Source organism: Rattus norvegicus, chromosome 19 (genome assembly GCF_036323735.1).
Source record: "Rattus norvegicus strain BN/NHsdMcwi chromosome 19, GRCr8, whole genome shotgun sequence".
Lineage (NCBI taxonomy): Eukaryota > Metazoa > Chordata > Mammalia > Rodentia > Muridae > Rattus > Rattus norvegicus.
In genome coordinates, this window is record NC_086037.1 from 61,498,759 (window position 1) to 61,521,925 (window position 23,167).

Here is a 23,167-nt window from a genome sequence, read left to right on the forward strand (position 1 = left end):
CTCTCTCCATTCAATTAGACAAATCACAGGCCAATCAGTGATGATGGGAGAAGTTTTAATCTTGAACCAGTTGGGAGCAATACATCTAAAATGCTTGATAGTTGATTATCACTGATGGCAACTGAGTCTGTGTTTATGACTGTAGAACTACCATCCATGAGACAGGAAGGTGCTGGGCCCACCTGGATTTCATCAAGGATCAGAGGACTGCTCTCTCATTAAGCATAAATAAAGAACCCCCAAAAGGCAATAAAAATTGCTTTTACAGGGGCAGGAGCTATAGCTTAGTTGGGAGACTGTTTGCTTTGCATGCAGGAAGCCCCAGATTCAATCCCCAGTTCTGCATAAAGGTATGAAGGTGCATGTCTGTAATCCAGCCCTTGGGAGGTAGAAAGACCAGGTCATCCTTGCCTACACAGCAAAATCTGAAGCCAGCCAGGAATACATAAGGCCTTATCTCAAAAGAAGAAAGGGCTTTTTATAGTCTAATATCTGTTTATATGCTGTACTGGCCATCTTCCAGTTGATATGTGTGTCTGGGGAGGGAGGTACAGCTGCATTACTCTCTCTTCCTCTGTTAGGGAAAGAAGCTCTTTCCATAAAATATCACATTGAAGTAACCCAAGAGACAGTCTGAGTCACCAAGTTTTCTTACAAAACTTCCACCAAGGTTTCACCATCTTCCAGCAGAAACACAGAAAGTAGAAAGCACGGAACTGTCCAGGTTTGATCTTGATCCTTTACTGATCATGAATAGTATTATGGACTGAGAGAACTGAGGCGCTCAGACCAACACTGATCACCATGAAGAGGCAACACTAAACCAAAGGGAAGTGACTTTGGAGGCACCCTGATAGCCCCAGACTGGCTAACATGCTCACACTAAAAGGCAACATCATGGAGTCTGAATACTGACTCCAAGAATGTTTGTGATGGTGCAAGAATGGCCCTTCTTTACACCAGGATGACCTTTCAGGACAGAGGATCTGAGTCATCTACTCAATTACCTGTGCAGTTCTCTACACAGAGTGGGTAGGACTCTGGCTGTAATGAAAGCTGAATGAAAAATTAATGGATTGCAGAAAGGTGGATAGTAGAATAGACAGGTAAGCAGATAGATGGAGAGACAGAAATGTGAGTGGATGGATAGAAATATGTAAGTGAAAGTGGGTTAAACCAATGGATAAACAGATGAATTTGTAGACAGGCAGATGAATGGATGGGTGCTTGGATGAATGGACAGACATGCAGATGGATGAACTGATGGATGGATGGATGGATGGATGGATAGATGAATGGACAGATGGACAAATGGAAGGGTGAATAGATAAATGGATAAAGAGCTAGGAGAGTGGGTGCATGGATAGATGGGCAACTAGATGGCCTTATATAAATCCCTTTCCAAGAATTCCATTATCACAAAACCCTCGAAGACTTCAGATACTATGTCTTTTCTGTACCCTTCTCCCACATGTGAGGTCATGTTCTGGAGGGACCCTCTCCATTTGCCTCTTCCAAGAGTCATGCTGTAATAGACAAGCAACAAGATTATGGATATGGAAAGACTTTATCTAGTGACAGACACCACTGTTGACCATGTAAGGCAGCAAGAGCTGTATAAGACTGAGTTCTGTGGATATTTATCTGCTGAGGATGGGGACCATGGCAGTATAAAGCATGGCAGGCACGTTGAGGAAGAGATAAATGTGACGTCAGCTCCCTGGAAAAATATCCCCTCCATTCTAAGGTCCTCTGGTATCCAAATGTTGCCCCTTTATAGAAGTGACTACCTCTAAACTTTAAACCAGAAACTCCAAGCTGCTAAGAACCCTGGCACAACCTCCAAGGCCTCAGAAACTTCTTTACTTTGAAACCACAGAACCCATTTGTGAATTCTACAGATGGATCACCAAAGAGATAGGGGTGGGAGGGACACAAACAAATGGAGACAAAGTTTCAATCTTTTTATTCAAAGCAGCTTCTCACAATGTATAAATACTGCATATTAGCACACATGAAAAATACAACTTCTAAGGCACCCAGAAATATGTTCATATACGTTACAGGACCATTCACAAAGAGCGGACGATTTGCTCCAGACAGTCAGCATTTGATAAATCAGAAGATTATTACCCTCAGTACTGCACCCAGTTTGGGAAAAATATTTACAGTGTGGAGAATGGACCAGCTATACCTGCATATGATGCTATGGAGGACTCATACTTACAAGGATCCAGAACTAAAGACCTTCCTGTGAAAATCTAGCAAAAAGAAAATGAGCAACCTAACCTGCAAAGGTATTCATGGATTTTGGTGTGTTTGCTACGTCCATGATCCAACCCAAACACTCCCAGGGTGAGCTGGATATGTTTTTGGTAGCTGGCTTTAGTATCAGAAGTTGGGTAATAAGCCTTACCAGTAGAATACCCCTTCTTTAACATTTAGTCTTCTGGATTAGTTAGAGGCCAATGGCATCATCGTGAGTGAGGTTGAAAATGGGGAAACCCCTGGTGGGGGCACCGGGAACATTCTTGTTCTACCAAGCAGGAAGTGGGATGGCTCGATGAGGAACTAAAGAGATGGACATCTGGCAGTCACAGGATGTACCACTGAAGACCTAACTCCTAACTGCAAAACAGATGGAGGCCCACATGCAAATGTAAGAGTTGACCATGGTTAGAGACCCGAAGGGGAATCTCTGACCTCCACTTTATAATGGGATAAATGAAAACTTGAGGCTATACAGCGGAAACACCCACCTGAGATACTAAGTTCCCATCTCAGAAACTCTTCCTTCAGAGCCTTTTCAAGAGATATTCAACTTCTCTGCATGGCTAGTCAGGGAGCATTGGTTTGGTGGTAGGAGGAACCAAGGGTTCCTCTGTGCTGTGAAGCTCACACATCTGAACCCAGATGTGCCTGCAGCTTATGAAACTCAAGCTTGGTTGGAATAATGGAATCTTTGGTCCTTGGTTTTATGAAAGGCAATTATTTTTCATAATCTTGTTAATGTAGACATTAGAAAAATAACTTCAAGCTGGGACTAATGGCACGATGGCAAGTTCAAGACTAGATGGAGAACTCACAATCATCCTCTAAACTTCCTGGAGTCAACAATCACCCTCTGAACATCCCAAAGTCAACAATCACCCCCCTGAACTTCCCAGAGTTAACAATCACCCTCTGAACATCCTGGAGTCAACAATCACCCTCTGAGCATCTCAGAGTTGACAAGCTCCTGCATCAGACTAGATGTTGGGATAAAGAGGTGAGACAAACCCAGAGATATAAGGCTGAAGCTTAACTCTAGACATCATGTCTTCTGACTGACATACATGCCAATCTTAATCCTTAAAGGCTGAGAAAGTGACTTTGAACACTTTGTAGAGATGGACCTCATGCTAAGTCACATAGCCCTAAATGCAAGTTCCCATTTCAAGGGTGGGTAAGGAGAATCAGCTGGTGGTGGCTGGAGTACCACTGGCCAAAAGACATTATAACTTGATTTTTAAGACCTAAGTCTATTTCTGAGATTTTTGCACCATCGAAACAGCCCTGGACATACTCTATCACTTACTGTTCCCGCTCTGTAGCTACAATACCTTCATCCAGCTACATTCCACTCTAGTATAGCTTGACACACACTTCCTCATAGAAACACCAAGGACACATGGCGATGTTGAAGATGGAACAAAAACTGACTCCAGATTGTCTACACAGCAAGACTCTTAATGTAAACTTTGCTAACATCTCTCAGAGAGCACGGACTTTAGCTACCCTGGGGTCCCCAACAGGGTCAGGAGCAGGAAATGTCACTTGTTGAGAACAAATGATGATTTAGCAGCCCTCCCTGTCACCATCCCTCAACCATACTACTAGAATGAAAGTGGCTTAGAAAACCTACCCTTGGTCCACTCTTATGGCCAAAGACATTCGCCGAGGATGCCACCTGGTCCCTGGCGCCATCAGCTCCTTCCACTACTCCCTTCAGATTAGCCATGAATGACTTACAGACTGCACTGAGCCCACCAACATGGCTTACATGGAGGAAACAACCCGTATTACCCTTTTAATTAATTTATTATTATTATTATTATTTTGCAACAAGCTTAAGGCTCTTTTCTGAACTCCATCAACTGCCACACAGTGAGAATTTATGGGGGGGGGGAAGGGGAGATCTTGAGCTACACGTGTAGTTTTGAAAGGTCAGAAGGATTATTGAACCTAATGGTAAGGCTTATTCGCAGATTCAATACATTTTCAAATTAGATTTCAAACGCAATGACTTCTAGAGGAAAAGAAAGTTGACTTGATTTCTTAAAAATGTAAGACTACCCGATTTTAAATAAAAGAAAATTAAGAACCAAAAAAACAAAACATTGGCACCAAACCAATATGAGATATATATTTTCCCCCAGAAGGAAGAAGTGATATTAATGGAAAAGATTGCCTAAAACGCATGTCCTAATTTACCACAGAAATATAAAAGTTTATATTCTGAAAATATATTTACTGTATTAAAGTCTATTAAGCATTTCAACCAAAGCCTGCAGAAAGGACAATGTAACACTTAGCTACAACAAAAAACACACATGCAAGACAACCTCCCTCCCCAAAGATATATATCTACAAAACCAAAGTGTAAATTTCCAAGATTCTACAAAACCATGTACAGAGAATAAAATAAAATACTTAAGAAATCTCATTTGGAGTCTTAAATACTGTGTATATTAGTGAGGGCATCTTGACTCATATATACAACAGATCTAAGTATCTTAATACAGAAACACAGGAGAGAAGCAAGCCTTCCTTCAAAATATCCCCATAGGAAGATTTGTGGATGTCTCTATTTTTTATTTTTATAAAAAACAAAACAAAAACCTTCTACAGAAACTAGGTTTTAAAAGTGTGTGGATAGGACTAAATTCCAAATTAAAAAAAAACCAACTTTTTTTAACAAACCATTTAAGAGGCTCTTGAAACCAGCAGTTGGTAATGAGGGAGACAATTCAGCGTTCAGTAAAGGCTGTTTGTAAAAGAGGGATTCGGAGATATAATTGTGTTGTCCAAAGTCTCCTGTCATTATTTTCCTATCCCCAGGTTGAACTTCACACAGAGAAGTCGTCTTTTCCCGCTTCTCAGAGGACAGTTCCCAGTTTGGTCTACGCCACAGAACAAGATTTTTCTGTCAGTTCCCTATTTCCTACAAGTAGTCCCTGCCTTCTCAGCATACGAGTTTCCTTCAGATTTTGCCTCTATGCAGTAAAGGGTCACCTGAAAAGAACACCACAGTAGGGGGTGGCTTCCCAGTGCTGAGGGGGTCTGGCCATCTTAACCATAACGCTTCAAAAGTCGCCTGGGATTGGAGCAGTTAACCTCAGCAGTGTCCTATGAGATTGCTGGGAGTTGCCACCACCAAGGTTTTGGTAAACAGAGGAGAGTTCCAATTGGCTTGCTAAAGGAAACCTTGACTCAGAAGAGGAAGTCTCCACCTCTTGCCTATAGCTGTCTCTCCAAAGACCATCTACAATTCCGCAAAGACTTACTCCGAGTCTAGGAAAGGGGTATGCGGAAAGGAACAGAGAGTAATGGGACAAGCAGAAGGGCCTCATGGGAGGAGAGGGGACACTGGGGTACAAAGTAAAAGATGGGAGCCAGCACCCTACCTCAATAAAGCTTTTAGGATAACCTGGACACAACCACTCAATGGGTATTTTCCATCCCAGCTCAATATACTGTTATGTAGGTCATCTGGATTTCAACCCGACGCTATCCCAACAGCCAGCCTGAAAATACCAACTCTCATGATTCAGCCGGCCCAGTAGGTTGACTAAAAAGACTTGTGCCCATGGGACAGAGCTACCCCCTTCAAACAGATAAAACACAGTCTTTAAAAAAACAAGCAGTGTGAATTCTACCTTAGAAATAGTCCGTGTCTATCTACCCAAGTCATCACGGGTTCTCTGCACGTTCGCAAGTTTGGCGCTCGTCCAACACCTAAAGAGAAAGCATCTCTGGTTGTGTCAATGGGAGTCAAAGATGCATCCTGTAATGTTTCTAGAAAGAATCCTGACAACTTGCTTCCCCGTGGACAAAACTGGCTCGATCAGAAGCTAATCAGAAAGCATGGGGTTGGGGGAGGGGGCTCCTACAGAAGCAGCAGTCAGTTAAGAGTTTCTCAGACACCTAAAGAACAAAAGCTGTTATAAGGGTTTGCAGGAAGTGTACATCCAATGGAGAAGGGACAACAGCAGACCCAGGCGTTCTCCTGCGTTAATTCTCTATACCCTAGTCCACAGTTCCTACAGTATTATAGGGACTCCAGGGAGCTACGAGCTTCCATTCCATTTTCCTGTGACCAAACACAACCAAGGTGACTATATTCTCAGGCCCCTCATGGCCAAGGCGGGACAGGCTGGTGGTGAATAGAGAAGTAAAAGTCTTCTCTTCTCAAACCCTTCTGAGCTCTAAAGCATTTCTACAGAGCCAAGCAAGGTCATTCAAGGCCAAGTGCATGTGGGAGCCACTATTTAGAGGGTCACTTCACTAATCATCATGCAAGCATCCAGCCACCTGGGTCATTCAAAGCTTAGGGCCAGGCATCCCTTCTACTTGTGACTGGGGGGCAGCTATTCCCACTCAAGGGCAGGCAAACAACCATCTCTACTTTTTCAGCCTACCTTCCCCACCCCCTCCACAAACTGGGCCGACTCTGTGCTGTACCCCATTGTCCCTAAGGAAGGGTTAAGAAAGGCTGGAAACTCAGAGGGAATTGAAGAAAAAGAACAACAGTCAAGGTTGTAACCCATCTAGAGCTAGCCTGGCCCCTCCAGCCTCCGTCATGGTCTAATTTTTCTCTGAGCAAATAGGTTTAAGGCCCCAATCACAAGGAGTCCCTTCCATTTCCTGTCTCTTCACCAACTCAAACTGAAACTCTCCCTCAGTGCAGAATCAGGGACTTTGATTGGGTGACATAAAGACAGCTATTGGAGGCCTCCAGTAGGCTAGGGCCAGTGAGGCAAGGAGACCGCCCTGCTAGTTAGAGCCATCCTTGTTTTTGTTTTCTCCCAGCTTAAAAAAAAAATTAAAGATTTAGTGTTCAGGTTTGGACCGTGAAGAAACTCTTGAGACTGAGTTCTCTTCCTCAACACCCCCAGAAGGCCAACCAAGACATTAACGTCCATATGGAAGGAAAGGTCTTGGAAATCCAAGTTCACTTATTTATCCCAGAGCAAAAAAATGTCTCACCCTAGGCAATGTATTATCCTAAAGATAAGCTGCTCCCATCCCTTCTGAACATCACACACTTAGGGATGGGTCTAACAAGAGTCCTCCATTTCTCCTGAATGATAGCGACTGAAAGAAAAAAATGCCACCATGACTTGTCCTCAAAGATTAGAGAACTGGCATTCTGCCCTAAGGGCAGCACGCAGAGAGTCTGAAACAGGCTTTAATCCGTTCTTATCTCCTTTTCTTTCCACGTGGCTCATCGTGAGAACGCACCAAACGGCGTGCACCTCGGATAGTATTTGGTCCAGGGTGGTATGAAAATAAGATCTGTGTGAACAATAGACTCCATAATATATAAACAACAAAAATAAATAAATAAAATAAACCCGAATAAAGAAAAAAATTTCCTAGTAAGTCATGTTTCTTTTTTCTTTTTTGCAAAACTAGCTTTACATATAATACACATAAATTATCAGAATTTCCACTTACGTTGTTTTAAAAATATATATTTAACAAAACATTTCTAAAATGTACAATTATCTGGGTTTGTAAATCACTCAGTTGGGTTTTAAGACCAAGCCCTAAGAGTCACGCCGAGTTGCATTGGAGAGAAGATTGAAGCCAGGCCTATGTAGTCGAGTGCTTGCCACACGCTTGTTGGTCTGTGAATTCCCTAAGATATTGTCCCCTGGTCCCAGATCACATAACCAGAGAACTGTGATGGCCTCATCTCCTCCAGGTTGGAGGCACTGTGTAGACACAGCCTGAGTTGGGAGGATGAGGGAGGTTGGTCTTCCTCTTCTGGACCATGGTAGGAGCCTTTTGGCTAGTGCAGGGAAAGGTCAACAGACAGTGCCTGGCGGAGCACTGGGAAGATGGATCCCTGGAAGGTTCTATGGCTGGCTGGGACAGGGACATGGGGAGGCCAAGGGTGCTACGTTTCCCACCTTTACACAAAATCAAACCAATGAGGAACAACCGAAGGGCACGAGGAATGGATACAACCGTAGGTGTAAAGACACACCGTGACAAACTCTTGGCTAGGGTGGACCCTGGGCTCCGATGGTAGAAACACAGGGCCCGGCTGGAAGTCAGAGACCCTTTAGCAATGGGGCAGGTGAGCTGGGGCCCTTCAAACTTCATATATTTTGTCCTGTAGGTAGCTGAACAGGGAGTCCAGGCCTTTGGAAGAACTCCAGAGCTGCTTCAGCATGAGACACTCCTTCTCGTTCACGTCTTCCAGTACTGACTTCAGGAAGCTTCGGACCAGGCATTTGGAGTCCTCTAAAACCTGGAAGGAAACACACAATGGTTTAGACAGCCTGGGGCTGAGCTCCACTTCTGTGGCCCTGCAGTGCCCACAGCCAGGGAGGGGCTTAATCTTGAGCCTGGGTCTTTAGGGTCTTAGCAGCCGTTTCAGGTGGTCCTGTAACCATGAGAAGGCTAGGGGAGAGAAGCATGGTACTCAGGACCCTTGCCTGTGGTGACATGTAATCAGTACCGTGTGTGTGTGTGTGTGTGTGTGTGTGTGTGTGTGTGTGTATGTGTGTGTGTGTGTGTGTGCGCGTACGCGCACACGCACATGCACACGTGACTCAACTGCTCTTCATAGATTTTATGAGACAGGGTCTCTCACTGAATCTAGTGCTTACAGACGGGGTAGACTGGCTACCTGGTGAGTTCATGGGTCCATCTGCCTCTGTCTTCACAGCACAGGCTCACCTATTATACATACACACATACACATACATATATCCTATACATATAGTTTCTGGAATACCAATCGCAGGTCCCCATTGTTGGTATTCTGTCTAAGCTCCACCCCCACAGTTACCTGGCAACAGCCAGGTATGCCTGACTATAAAGGAGGCTGCTTGCACCCTCCTCACTCTTTTTGCTCCTCCTCTCTTCTCTTCTCTGCTCTCTTCCCTTCTTCCCCTTTGTCCCTTCTGCCCCATTCCCCTCTCCGCACTTCCCTCCACATGCTCATGGCCAGCCTCTATTCCTCTCCTCTTCCACTCTTCTTCTCTCATTAAACCTTTCCACACGGAAAGATGCTGGCTTGGTGTGGTCTGTCCAGATGTGAGCTGAGAGTTAAACCCCAACACCCATGCTTACATAGCAAGCACTTTACCCACGGAGCTGAGTCCACAGCCCCTTGGTGCTATTTGCCTATGGGTTTCATGACCAAATTTGCAGATTATTCGTTTGACCTGGCCCCACGGATGAATAGGGCCATCTGTATGACCAGTCACGTAACACCAGGGTCCCCCATGAACAGAGAATGAGGGGACAAGCTGATCTAAAAATGGTTGTCAGAGTATCCACAGGACGCTACCTACAGCCATGCCTCTCTTAGACTGGGCGGTAACAGTGTTGATTGTTGTAGTCCTGGGTAACAAGAACCGTTAGCAGTCGCCACCGAGAATGGTTGCAACCTGCAAGTATCATGGCGGTGAATAGTAACTACATACGTTGTGGGGATGAGCAACATTGCACCGCAGGAACCATTCGCAAGCGCCGTAACAGCTGTGGTTATGAGCGATAATAAACTTATGAATCAACATTAATATCTACAGTACCAGCGAGCAGTGATACAGTAAGAGGGCAGTGAGTAACCACACTAATACTAGAGTAACGAGTGCTACTAATTGGAGTACCAAACAGTAGTAACTGTAGTATTAAAACCAAACCATGATGAACCATGATGAACAGGTCCCACGGATGTATTTTTTTTTCTGGTCTCTTTCTTTTGCTTCTCCAGTTCACACCTTAACCGCCACCACCAACCCCGCCGGCACCCCCCCCATTGTAAGAGAAAGACCTTAAGAAAGTAACATGGGCCCCGTGATCATTCAACAGTGGCACAACAAGGAACTTGAACCTGGCTGATCCTCAGACCATGACAATAACTCCCCAGGGGTCAAGACTCAGATTCTCATTGTTCTAAGCACTTTGAAAGAGTCAAACACAAGGGCCAGACTGCTGGGTGGTAGGAGGCCCTATATACCTCTCATCCTGGAATCTTTCTATCCTAGGGGCACCGACCTCCAAAGGCTGAGGGCTTCACTCTGAGGAAGAGTCCTCTCTCAGGAAGTCACCTCTAGTTCCTGGGTCCATAGCTCTGGTGGAGAGCTTTCTCCTGAGTTGGCCACTCCTACAAACTGGTCCCGTGGGTTGTCCAGCTGCCTCACCTAGGTGTTTCCCTTTCACAGAGTGCAGACTACACTCCTCACAGCAGCTCAGGCCTGGCCTGACATCCCTTGTGCAAACTGGCCACAGCCACTGCTTAGATGCCTATGGACGCCTAGACTTCCTGACTCCTGTCTCCCATATCCTCTGTTTGAGCTCTCCTCTCCCCCTGCCTCTCTGTGAAGCTGACCTTCAGGAGGTTCAGCATGCCTGTTTACTTAGGAACATAAGGTCTCCTGGCAAGATTTTCAGACCTGAAACACAATGAATCCCAGGGAAAGAGAGTGAGTACCCAACCCAGCCGTGAGTTAGAAGAGAATTACATAAAATCGGTAAGTTACAGAGGTCTGTATCAAATGCTCGAGTGTCTACCAATATGGAGAGTATCATGACTATCATGGACAGCATTCCTGTTGGGGTGCACACACACTGCAGGCGTACAATAATTGTGCGCGCACACAGTAGGTATACAATAAATGCGCGCACACAGTAGGTGTACTGAGAAGAGGCTGCTGAGAAGAGACTGAGCAAAGGCCCCCATCACCAGAATCTGGGTATCAAGGTGGGAAGTTTGTGGAGGGAGAAGGCATGTGATGTCACAGGTACGGCCCACAGACCAGATCAGTACCCCGCTTCTTAAGGACAAGAGTGCAGGACCTTCTCCTCCAGTGTCTGAGTCCCACTGGAGCTGGCCCTGAGGCTCCATGTTTTAGCCTTTCTTCCCTCTCCCCTCTTATGCTCACTCTAGTCTCTGTCAAAACAAAAAAATCAATTTAATTTTAATTAATCCCTGGCACCTCAGTGGAGGCATGACTCATCTCTCCTTTCCTGAACCTTCAGAGTCCAACGGGGATATTTAGATGTGTCAAGTTGGACAGAAGAAATCAAACACGGTGGGTGGCAGCATCCTCCAGTCTCTCGTCTCGGGCTGGTCCCATGCCTTGACCTGTGGCTTTGGTGATGCTGTGGGTGTTCTGGGCTTTCTCTTAACACCATACTTGCTGCTCCGGATTAGAAGCCTTTCCCGTGAGCCCCTTCTAACTGGGCGCATGGATGAGACAACGCAATACCCTGGGCCTCTAACTTAGACTTTCTATACCAAGAAGCAGGTAAGTCCCACGCTGCAGAGAACCACTCACTGGCTCTGCAGGTCCTTGGGGACGCTGCAGGGATGGCTCAGTGGCCGCACAAGCATGGGGACCTGAGTCTGATCCTCCAGAACTCATGTAAAATGATGAGTATAGCAGTGGACATTCACAATCCTAGCCCTGGGAAGGTGGAGACAGGAGGATTCCCTCAAGGCTCACTGGCCCACCAGTCAAGCCAAAATTGGCAAGCTGCAGGTTTTGTGAGAAGTCTCATCTTAAGAGAAAAGCTAGAGGTGACTTAGAAAGTCCTGGCTAGCCTCAGGACTCCACCTGTGCACACTCGCACATGCACACATGCGTGTACACACACACACACACACACACACATACACACACACAGAGACACACCCGACACAGACACACACACACACACACACACACAAAGTCAACAATACAGGGACTCACCACAGCACTGCAAGACGCCATCTCCTTCACCCGCAGCATGACCTCTTGGCTGAAAGTCGTGGGCCAGAAGACCTGCGACACAAGGCCCCGGCTACATGCCTCTTGGGCAGTGAGTTTCCGCCCACAGAACAGCATTTCATTGGCCTGGAAGAGCAAAGGCAGGAGTGAGCTGAGGGCACAGAGCTCGGCTGATGTACTCTAGGGAGTCCTGGACCAGCTGGGCACGAGTGCCTCTGCTCTCTGTGGCACGATTCACAATCCAGGGTCAGACACCCTGTATGAACCGCATACAAACATCTGTCCCGGCTTTTATTACATTGCCAAAAGAAACCAACGGGCTTGCTGAAGTTCTGTGGATCCGACAGTACCCGCCGCCAGCTGCTGAACCTTGGGTGGGTATGCATTGCCTTGGGCGTTCCTTTTAGTGGGGACAGCCTGGCCCTGCAAAGGCTGGTCCACGAAGGAGGGGATTAGTGCTTTCCAACTGAAATGTGAGACGAGTTCTTCCTCTCAGAAGACAAGAAATTTGTGAGGGAAGAAGGAAGGTATGGAGACGGAGCGAGAGGGGGGGAGAGATGGAAAGATAGAAGAGTAAAAACTTATTAGAAGAATTGTTAAGTTTTTTTTTTTAAAAAATAAGCCAATCAAAAATATCTTCAGTCTTAGGAACCCAAAGATCATCTCACCAAGACAGAGAAACGTCATCCAGTGGTCTGGGGAACGGGCACTAGGCAGTTACGGTGGATGGAGCACACCTTCCTTGGCTGGGCTGCCTCTGCACCCAGCTCTTCAAAGGAGGTCCCTTTGCTTCGAAACAGACGGCTGTCATATGAAGTGACATGTTCCATGTTCCCCTTACATGTTCCCCGAAGCTCACTGCTCACGGACTGGTCTCTGGCTTGATTCTTTGGGGGAAGTGGTGAAGCTTTAAGAAACGGGGCCCTTGATGGAACAGTTTAGATTACTGAAGTCGAGGTGTGCATTTGAAGGAGACCATGGGACCCCGGTGTGTCTTCCTCTCCCTCTCCCACACCGGGACAGAACTCCGCCGAGAACACGAGTCCCTCAACACCGTTTTAGAATCACAGACTGCAGGTGGGAAGGCAGAGATGATGCCAGACAGTTTGAACACTTTCATGGCCATAAAAATGGGGAACAGCTGACGTGGGTGGGGGCACGGGGCTTGTGTCAAGAGTAAAATGTCACCTCCCAGCTCTGTGCCACAACCAGGGAGACCTAAGAGCCATCCTACGGGGCTGGAGTCCAAATGGCTTCTAAATCCCACCTGCTGATCTGCTCCGTAGAAGATGTGGTGTCTAAATGAGGACAGGATTAGAGATCGGAACTCACTGGGAACAGAAGGCTCATCTTCCGTGTCCCCAAAGGAAGCTGGGGAAAGTGGCGTCTGGCTGGGATAATGCTACACACCAGCCTGCACAACATGAACCTGTACGATACTATACCATGGTGGATCTGAGGCACGTGGGCCCAATGGTGTTCTTCCAGTGCACTCTTTGAAGAGAAACATGGGTCCTATCTAGAAGCCCAAGGAAGGGACTTCTCAGGGAGCTGGTTAGGCCAGTGAGCCACCAACAAAGACTGCTAAGAACAAACAACCCAGGCCAGAGTTAGGGACATATCAGCATAAAGTGTGGTCCTGATTCAGGCTCTGGGCAAGTCATTTAAACCTCACAGGCATCTCCACCATCCCAGAGGCACTTGACATCCATGGCTATGGGCTCTCAGCTGAGGCTGGCTCATTGGAGATGGTCCCGGAACAACACCTGACGTGTGGCTCAGAGGTCAAGATGGAGGGACCCTGTTTTCATTACTGCTGGTGGGATGGCTTTTGAAAGGAACAAGGAAGGACACTAATGAAGCACAAGGGATACGGCTACTCAACCTCTCACAGTGATGGCCAAGGCAGGCTAGGACACCTCACCCCAGCCCCACCCTGCCATTATGGAAATGGCGGGAGATGAGACACAAGAAGAGAGAAATGGAGCAAATGGAGAGCTCTCTGTGCAACCCTCTGCCCAGAGTCCCAGAGCAGATGGATGGACGTCATCGGAGTTCACCTAGTGTGCAGGCTGCCTTGGGATAACCTGGGCTTGCTTAAAGGCAGATTATGTAATAAGTATCCTCCTGGAGCCTGTTCCAAAACTGAAATGGTCAGCGAGAGACCCATGCGATGGGCAGGAGAGCACTGGACGGTGTACTCTAGGCTCTAGAGCTGTGGGGTTGTCTCTTTTACTCGGGTTATGCAGCCCTAGTAGATTATAGGTGTCCCCATAATCTGCAGCACCTGCTTGTAGGGTGCCTCCTGCAGTCACTAAGCAAGCCTCCTTGAAGCCTGCACTACGCCAACATCCCAGCAGCCTCCCCAATGGTTCTGGGTTAACCTGGCCGCCTATGCCCCCTTCTTCCCAACACCTTGCCTTCGAACGCCACCTCTAACACTGCCTGGTCCAGCTGTACTGTCTGAAGCCCCAGCCTCAACTGTGCTTCTCCGAGACTCACTCCTCATTTGCTCTTCTGCTTTATGAGAGCACAGACTGTGTGGCGAATCACAGAGGTGCAAACCCTAGGACAATGGTTCTCAGCCTGCGGGTCGTGACTCCTTCAGGGGTATTGAGCCCCTCTCGTAGAGGCTGCGTATATCAGATATTCACATTATGATTCGTAACAGTAGTAAAATTATGAAGCACCAACAAAGACAATCGTATGGTCGAGGGTCACCACAACATGAGGAACCACTGAATTAAAGGGTCGCAGCATGAAATAAGGTTGAGAACCACTGCCCTAGGACAACCGCTGTACCACATGGCTTTACTGATTCTATCTTATGTAGGTGCACGTATAGGCACGTATGTCTAGAGGTCAGAGGTTAATCTCGGGTGTCATTCCTTAGGTGACATCACCTTCTTTTTTGAGACGGGAGTCTCACACTGGCTTAGAAATCCCCAGGTAGTCTAAGCTAGCTTGACCAGCAAACCCCAGGTACCTACTTGTCTACCTCCTCTGTCCTGAGATTACAAGCATCTGCAACCACACTAAGATTTTTTTTTTTTAATGTGGGTTCTGGGGATTGAACTCAGGTCCTCATGCTTATGAGGCAAGCCCTTGAGATCAACTGAGCAAATCCCTCAGCCCGTTGGAAAGCTCCAGATAGCTTCCTTACCCATCGGAGCCTTGGTCTGCCATGCATGTTCCCTGGTAACAACCACCATCCTTGTTGGGCCGCATGTGGCCCCAACGTATAGTGAATGCACTCTATGTCCTGTGGTCACTCTGTGACTAGACTTGTCCTTCCACCACCCTGTTGGACTCTGACAACTGTGGTGGTTGGTGCCAGCACTCAGCTCTCCCAAAGACACAGCTTTACCAGAGTGTAATAAGGAATAAAGGGGACAGTGTGCGCACGGCGCCTGGCACACAGTAGGTAAATAATAAGTAGGCATCATCGCTGTTATCTTAGCTCACCATTAGACACCAACGGCTTGAAGACCTTGTGGTCTGGCTGAGATCAGCCTGGTTTCAGTCACAGCAATTCTGGGACATCCAAGGATGCCAGTGCAGAGTCACTGGGTCTGATAGACACCTCAGTTTTACTCACAGGACACTGCCATGTTTAACTCCAGGAAAAGGGTCCTGTTGAGACTCAGACACATGCATCTCAGCCTGAGAAGTTGTGGAGGAAAACAGGAGGCTTACCAGCGCCACACCCAGGATCTGGGGGAAGGTGTAGGAGGAACAGCCAGCCGGGGTGAGTCGGATAGTTGCGTATGGTGTCTGAAACCAGGCCTTCTCACTGGCCCATACGATGTCACAGAGGGGTAGAATGGAGGCTCCCAGGCCCAATGCTGGCCCATTAATGGCAACCACGATGGGCTTCTTAAACTGGATAAAGGCCTTCACAAAGTCCCTGGAGAAAGAGAAGACCATGTTCAACGAAGGGCTCACATTTGCTGGTCTATAGAGTCCCCTGATTCTCCTAGGAGCCACAGAACAATTCCTTCCTGGTCATCAGAAGCAGGTGGGGGCCAAGCATAGGTCACGTGCCCTACTCACAGAAATACAGGGCTACCAGATTCTCAAGGGCATGAGTGGGGTTGGTACACACCTTGTTGGCCTAGTTTATGCCTGGTATGTCAGCCACGCTCTCAGTTCTCGTTACCTCTCCTCTAAACTCAAAAACCATGGCCTTAACAGTAAATTCTTCTGGTGCCCTAGATGCTGAAAACTTGTATACATTAAAGGAAGATAAGGAGAACATCACAGTTCCACATACGAGCTAAAGGAAGGCACCCTTCAGAAGTATCCCTCAAGGGTGATTCCACCTCAAGGGGAGAACAAATGACCCAACACCCCAGACCAAGATGCTGTGGCTGGAAAATGACTTCACTGTTCTTAGAGGAAATCTGGCTTTGGCTTGATGATCACTTTGAGTGATGGTGAAAGTGGAATTCAAGCTTCACATGGTGTACACGGGCAGGCCCTAGTGACATCTAAGATTCCTTCCAATCCTGGGAGGGTCTATCTCTGAATTACCTACAGCGATGCCAGTCATCAAGGTTGGTTCCCCAGTGCTTATGAGGGTCTAATGTTAGCAGGGCCTTGACTGAAAATGGGGAAGGATGCTGGGCCCATGTCCAGAAGCTTCTATATTCAAAGCTAGGGAATAGGGTGATGTTTACTCTGCCGACATTCTGTATCAGGGATATAGTATGTGTACTTACAATAAAACAGGGCCACCAGGAATGATTTCTCTTCCCCTACTCAGCGCGCGCGCGTGTGTGTGTGTGTGATGAGTGCAGGTACCTTTGGATGCCAGAAGAGGGCAGTGTGTGTGTGTGTGTGTGTGTGTGTCTGTGTCTGTGTCTGTGTCTGTGTGATAAGTGCAGGTACCTTTGGATGCCAGAAGAGGGCAGTGTGTGTGTGTGTGTGTGTGTGTGTGTGTGTGTGTGTGTGTGTGTGTGTGTGTGTGTGATGAGTGCAGGTACCTTTGGATGCCAGAAGAGGGCAGTAGATCCACTGGAGCTGGAGTTACAGATGGTCATGAGCTGCCTCCCATGGGCACTAGGCACTGACCTCAGATGCTCTGGAAGAGCTGAACGTATTCTTCACTGCTGAACCATCTCTCCAGCCCCCAGAAATGACTCCTGCTGCCTTTAAGGTCTCTTTGTCTTTCCTCTAGTTGCTACCCAAGATCTATAAAATGTTAGAATTCATCTGGGAATGGAGGGAAGTTACAAGATGTCTAGTGTAGCTAGCATTCACTGTTCTTAGAAGGAAGACTGGGAACTACCAACAACAACCTCAGTGTGCCCTAGCTTACCTCTCTGGGCTTCTCCTGCCATTCTCGACCCCACCTCCTGTTCATGTCCACAGCCCAACATCACAATTTTCAATTACCCTACTGACAGTCTGATTGCCTTTTTATTAATCCTTCTACCCTCTCAGCCCCAAAGGGCACTCACTGACCTTCCTGTGGCACTGCCTGTCTTCCATCAAGTTGAAACTAGCATCCTGTAAATAGCCAATGAAGAACTATACTGTCTCCTGGAAGGGATACGAAGGCTGCCTCTGTTACTTCTTCCTCCTGGTCTACAAATAGGCCACATTTCTCATGCTTCTTTGTGACTGGCCATGGCCAAGTCACCAAGGGTTGGCCATGAATGTAGAGTACATGTATCCTTGCAAATGAGCAAAGCCTCCCACCATGCAAATCTCTAAGCCCCGTCATCTAACTGAACATGGTGACACCACTGGCACCAGGATGGAAAGGTCTGGATTCTTAAGTCACTGTTTGGAGGACCGCCATGGAATGGATGGTACATTTATTCACTTTTCCAGGTAGAAGAAGTAAATTTCTGGTCTCCCTGAACCATTATATATTGGGGATTTATTATCTCAGCTAATGCTTAACTAACATACACAAGGAGCTGAGTCAATATGTCCTGCTGCTATCTCCCCTCCTAACACTGATTAAAACCAAGTCATTGGGTTGGGGATTTAGCTCAGCGGTAGAGCGCTTGCCTAGCAAGTGCGAGGACCTGGGTTTGGTCCCCAGCTCCGAAAAAAAGAAAAAAAACAAGTCATTATATACTGGGAGTTTATTTGTTATATCAGCTAATGCTTAACTAATACATACATGGAACTGTGAGTCAATACCGTCTGTTGACAATATTCCCCCCTCCTGGCATTTATCAAAAGGAGCAAGTACAGCAGCATAAAGCTGGAATCAGATCCTCCTGTAAGAAAGACTGCTTTATACTCTGCTAAGGTGGAGGGACCTTAAGATCTATGTAGCCATCAGGGAGTACTCAGCTTTGACCCCATTTTGCATATCACATTGACTGTGATGACAGATTCACTGTTAGCCCTGCTTCAAAGAGAGAATTCCAGTATCATCGCCTTCTGGTGACTGGTTTTGCAGTGACCGTCTCCTGGATTCTCCCTCCCCTCAGGGCTGGGTTTTAGGTTAGATCACTGGCTTATGCTTACTAATGCAATTTAGCCTATTAAGGACTTGGAACGCTCATGGATAGTCCAGGGAAGCCAAGAGCTTGGTGAATTTCATCAGACAACCCATTTTGTACAAATCTAAGGATCTGAGACCCGGCAAGACTTTTATACTCCTCAAGCCACACCTTCCCCTCAGTCCATACTCCCTCTGAGAACACCAAGGGCATTGGCACAGCCATCCTGACACTGCCCCATATGGGTTAGATGCTCTCAGCTACAGAAAATCCATGACTATTAAACCGGCCTCCATGCTGTGGGTCTTGGGTAGACACTGCTGATGCTCTCAAGCTTCCCATGAAACCATTCAGTGACCTATTGGAAGCCTCATCCCTTCCAGAGGTTCCCACATCAGGACCCAGAGACTTGTTCTGTGCATGGGTAGTAGGGACCCTGAAGAAGGTGATGGGTTTGAAGCCCATACAGCCCGGGCCTTCTAGTACCAGCCGCTCCAGCCTCACTGCCCTGAGGTAAATGTGATGCGTGGGACCCTCCCCCACCCCTTTCCTCTTACCTCAGGTGTGAGGTCTCTGTCACAGGGCCCCCAAGGATGCAGTACCCAAACAGCAAACAGGATATTGCATTACAGACCCAAGGCTCAGATATCTGATCCCACTTCAGTGGCAGGGCTGGGCTCGGAGGAGTGCTCTCTATTTTCTCCAGCGATCAAGACCGTGAGACTGACTCTGGTCTTCTGCAGATACCACTCTCTGCTCAGCCCAAGCCCTGGCTGTAGCCTGACCAGGCAAATGGGATGCGTGAAAGTGTTGTGGAACATCAAAGGTATCTGACAGTTTAGGCCAAATCTCATCTCTATCCCCCACTAACAGTCCGATCTTAGACAAACTGTCTGGCCTCTAGAGATTTGCTTTTTTCCCTCTGTAAAATGGGAAGGCCAATGCTGGGGACCCACAGAGCTAAGTGAGACTTCAACGAGAGTAGCAAATGGCCAACAGGAATAATGGCGCAGACTACTATGATCAGGCCTATGTTTCTGTGTATAGCTCTCGTCTGATTCATGGTGGTCTGTGGTCCATTCTACTCTCTGCCAACCACCTCTGGTTAACAACAGGTTATGTTTTGCTACTCCACTGCAGAAGAGTTCTCAGGACCTCCTCGGAGCATCTGAGCTTGGGAAATACTCTGGATTTCCTGTCTCTCCATGTTGTCAGGTCTGAGAATCAGTGAGGCAAAGGATGCTGCCTCTTTCTCACTCGTAGGTCTGCCTCTTACAGCCCACAAATTATTAGTAAGTTCTACTCCTTCCGTGGCATCTTAAAGAAGTCCCTCTGTTCTGCTTGAGTACACCAGTCCACAGACACGGCACATGTCTGAGCTCCACAGACTAACCTGTCTCCGGAGGTCAGCATCGCCTCTCATCCCCTTAAGCCTATTTTGGGGTTCCTTAGGTCACTCTGCCTGGAAAGTGGGAAGCTAGTTTAGACCCCAGATTCCACCATTGTTCGTTCTGCTCCAGCATGTTTGTGGCCTTCATCCTCATCCCCATCCGACCCTAAAAATCTTACTCTTGACATGGTCTTCAAGAGTCTAGAGGGCATGCCACTCTCATGACCCCAACATGTCAAGGGGCATGGGCAGAAAAGTTCTTGACCCTCAGCTTTAATAGATATGAGCCACACAAGGCCAGGCCAGAGAGATGCTACTCCCACCTGTGAGGCCAGCTGTGAAATGCTGCAGGGACAGACTATGAGGTAAGGGTCCCCTGTTCAGGTTCCCTCCCATGGTGACTCAGCCACATGTCTTTTATTCTAGTGACCTGGGACTGACAGATCTACTCCACCTGAGCCCAAGGCTGACCCAGAGCAGTACCTTACTAGGATCTATCAGAGACGATCTGTTCAGTCTGGCAGACATTACTAATCACCTGTCAGAAGAAATGGCCCTAAGGATGCTCGAGAGAAGGATGGGATGGACCTGACCCGAGAAGTGAGTCCAGGAAGTTGGGGGCATTCTGAATGCCGATGCCTCCCTTGAGAACTTAAGGTTTCTATGACAGTGACCACAAACCGTGGCTCAAAACAACAGAAGTGTATTCTGTAGTGTACTTGGAGACAAGAAGTCCAACGTCCAGGTCCTGGTCCACTCTGGGCACTGAGGAGGAGCTTTCCAGACCCCTCTTCACCTGCTGATAGGGCCACCCTTCTCAGGTGCTCCATAGCTGGCAGCTGCCCTACTCGATTCCCTGTCATATCCCCTTTCCTGTTTTCACACCCAGCCTCATGCCTCATGCCATGACCTCCTTTAATCTCAAACGCAGCTCTCATTTAGAGCCTACTCAAGTCTTGGATTCTCAGGACTCTGAGCTCCATTCCATTAAGATTCTTTCCCCAGATTAACTCAGCTTCATGGGTTGAACATGGCTCTATCTCTCTGGAACAAGAGGTCCAAGGGCTAGTTAGCTCTGCCTGCATGAAAGAGAACCCTGGGCTAGATCTTAAATGCTTGCCTTGGCTGGAAATACCCCAAGCACCGCACTGGGATCAGTAGATCCAGGTACAGACTGTGAGCTAGGCTTTCTAAGGTCACGGGTGGGTTCTTTGGTCCCTAGGGCATGCTTTGGTGGCCCCATCGTGATAAAGAGGGAATCAGGCTGGAGGCTTTGCTGCTCCCTCAACTCATGCAAAACCAGCACTGAGAAGATACAGCTGGATCAAGCAGGGCAGAAACTGCAGGTTCACACCCTGCAAACCTGACATCAACACCTCCGTCCCTCCACAGGAATGGGTCCAGGCTTCTTAGTTCCCTCCTGGGGAGGATGCTGCACGGGGAAGCACACAGGCACCCCTGAGCAACACCTCACGCAAAGTTGGACCTGGGATTCACACAAAGAAGCATCTTCACGCTCTCCACCGCATCCACCAGTTCCCCGAGTGACAGCACGAGAGTCAGCCTCTGCTGGGAATCACCTCCCAGGACAGTGAGGCTGGAGGTCCTGAACAATCTGAAGTCTGCAGCCTGAGGTTCCGAGACCCCACGTGGAGTAAAGATTCCTGGTCCTGAGACGGTGCTCTATGACTCAACTGTGTCTCCACTCTGTTTCCTTGAGCAAGGCACAAGAGCAAGGAAGTCTGTCCTGGAAAGGCTTAGTGAAGGACAGCCTTCAAGCAGCTAAATGACCTGCCTGGAGAGCTCATTCATTCATTCATTCATTCATTCATTCATTCGCTTTTGTTACAAATAATTGGAAGGGGCTAGGGAAACAGCTCAGTGGGTACAAACAAAAAAAGTGCCGGACCTAAGCCATGTTTTTTGTTTGTTTGTTTGTTTGTTTGTTTGTTTTTAAGCAGAGCTTTTTGTGGCAAGTGCTTATGATCCCAGAGCTGGAGAGGCGGTGACAGGTGGGCCTGGGGCTCACTGACCAGCCAGCTTAGCCTGCTGGGCAAGTACTAGGCTAGTGAGAGGCCCTATCTTAAACACCAAGGTGGCAGCGCCTGAGAAAGAACAGTTGAGATTGACCTCTGACCTCTGACCTCTGACCTCCCTGCATGAACGCATACGTACCCACACATATACCCGGGGCACCCATACCCATGAAAATAAAACAACAAATAGATAATCAGCCTGTGTCCTGGAGGATTACTAATAGTCCTGTGTGTCACCATTAAGACCCCCACACTGGATCCACAGACTTTGAGAGGGGCAATCTCCACCCACCATGTCTACCAATGCATAGCTGTATAGTATCTTAACCTCTCCCTAGTAATTGAGTCACATCAGGTGCAGGACACAGAAATGTCTACACGGCCAAAGATCGTACCACCAGGCAGAAGGCAGAAGCAGAAAGCATCATGGGCATTGCCAAAGTGGGCCTTAATGAGAAGAATAGGTATGTCTTCCCTTAAAAACCAAAAGAGAGGAGGTGGGCATGCAGTGCAGGCTAGAGAGCAAAGCATCTCATTGGGGCCATAGACAAAAGGAAGGCTGGCCTGCTCATGGCCACAGTTCAGAGATGGAAATGGAGCTGAACGGTAGAGCATTTGTCTAGCATGTCCAAGACTCTGGGTTTGATCCCTGGCATCAAAAAGCATCAAATTCCAGATAAATCAACAGTCCTTTTTAAATAAGTATGTCCCAGTGTCCTAAATGTTGCCAAGGATATACTCACACTAAAAATAAGCCCCACACTGTTCAAAGTCAGTTTATAATCGGGCAGCCCGAACCTTTCATTTGCTGTATTCGGTCATCACTGGCAGGCACCCAAAGCGTTCATTCGAAGAGAGGCCGGACTCACCTGATGGCTTCTGCGATCCGCGTGCTCTCCTTCCTCCGGTCGCTGGACAGACGGCCGATCAGGTAGGAATAGTCTAGGCCGCTGCAGAATACGCTGCCCACAGCACTGAGAAGCAGCAGCTTACTGTCGTCTGTGGCCGCATTGCACAGCGCTCGCCGGACTTCCTTCATGATCTGCAGGCAGGGGTGAGTTTACGGAGCTTTGAATGTCCGAGATACTCCCCTGAATGAAAGCCCACGCCCAGCTCCAGGGAAGAAACTTTACTGAACCAAAACCTTCCAGCACCACCCTCAGCATAAGAAGGGTCAGCTTGGAGCTCCTGGGGTTACTGGGAGCCTGGTGTAGACTCAAGTCAGTCTCTGTGAACTTCCTCAGACCAACTTTAGGTATTTGCTGGTTGAACCCCTTTGCAAAG

General features: G+C 47.7%; 1 protein-coding gene across 5 annotated transcripts in view; it reads right to left on the reverse strand.

Moving 5' to 3' along the window:
- Positions 1–1,943: 1,943 nt before the first annotated feature.
- Positions 1,944–23,167, reverse strand: part of Cdyl2 (chromodomain Y-like 2) — a 191,045-nt gene continuing 169,821 nt past the window's right edge. For all 5 annotated transcript variants that reach the window (NM_001106189.2, XM_039097639.2, XM_017601238.3 and 2 more), the window contains 4 exon segments: positions 1,944–8,521; positions 11,976–12,119; positions 15,690–15,900; positions 22,753–22,925. In NM_001106189.2, the coding sequence (NP_001099659.2) occupies positions 8,363–8,521; positions 11,976–12,119; positions 15,690–15,900; positions 22,753–22,925 (687 nt within the window). In that variant the 3' untranslated portion in view covers positions 1,944–8,362.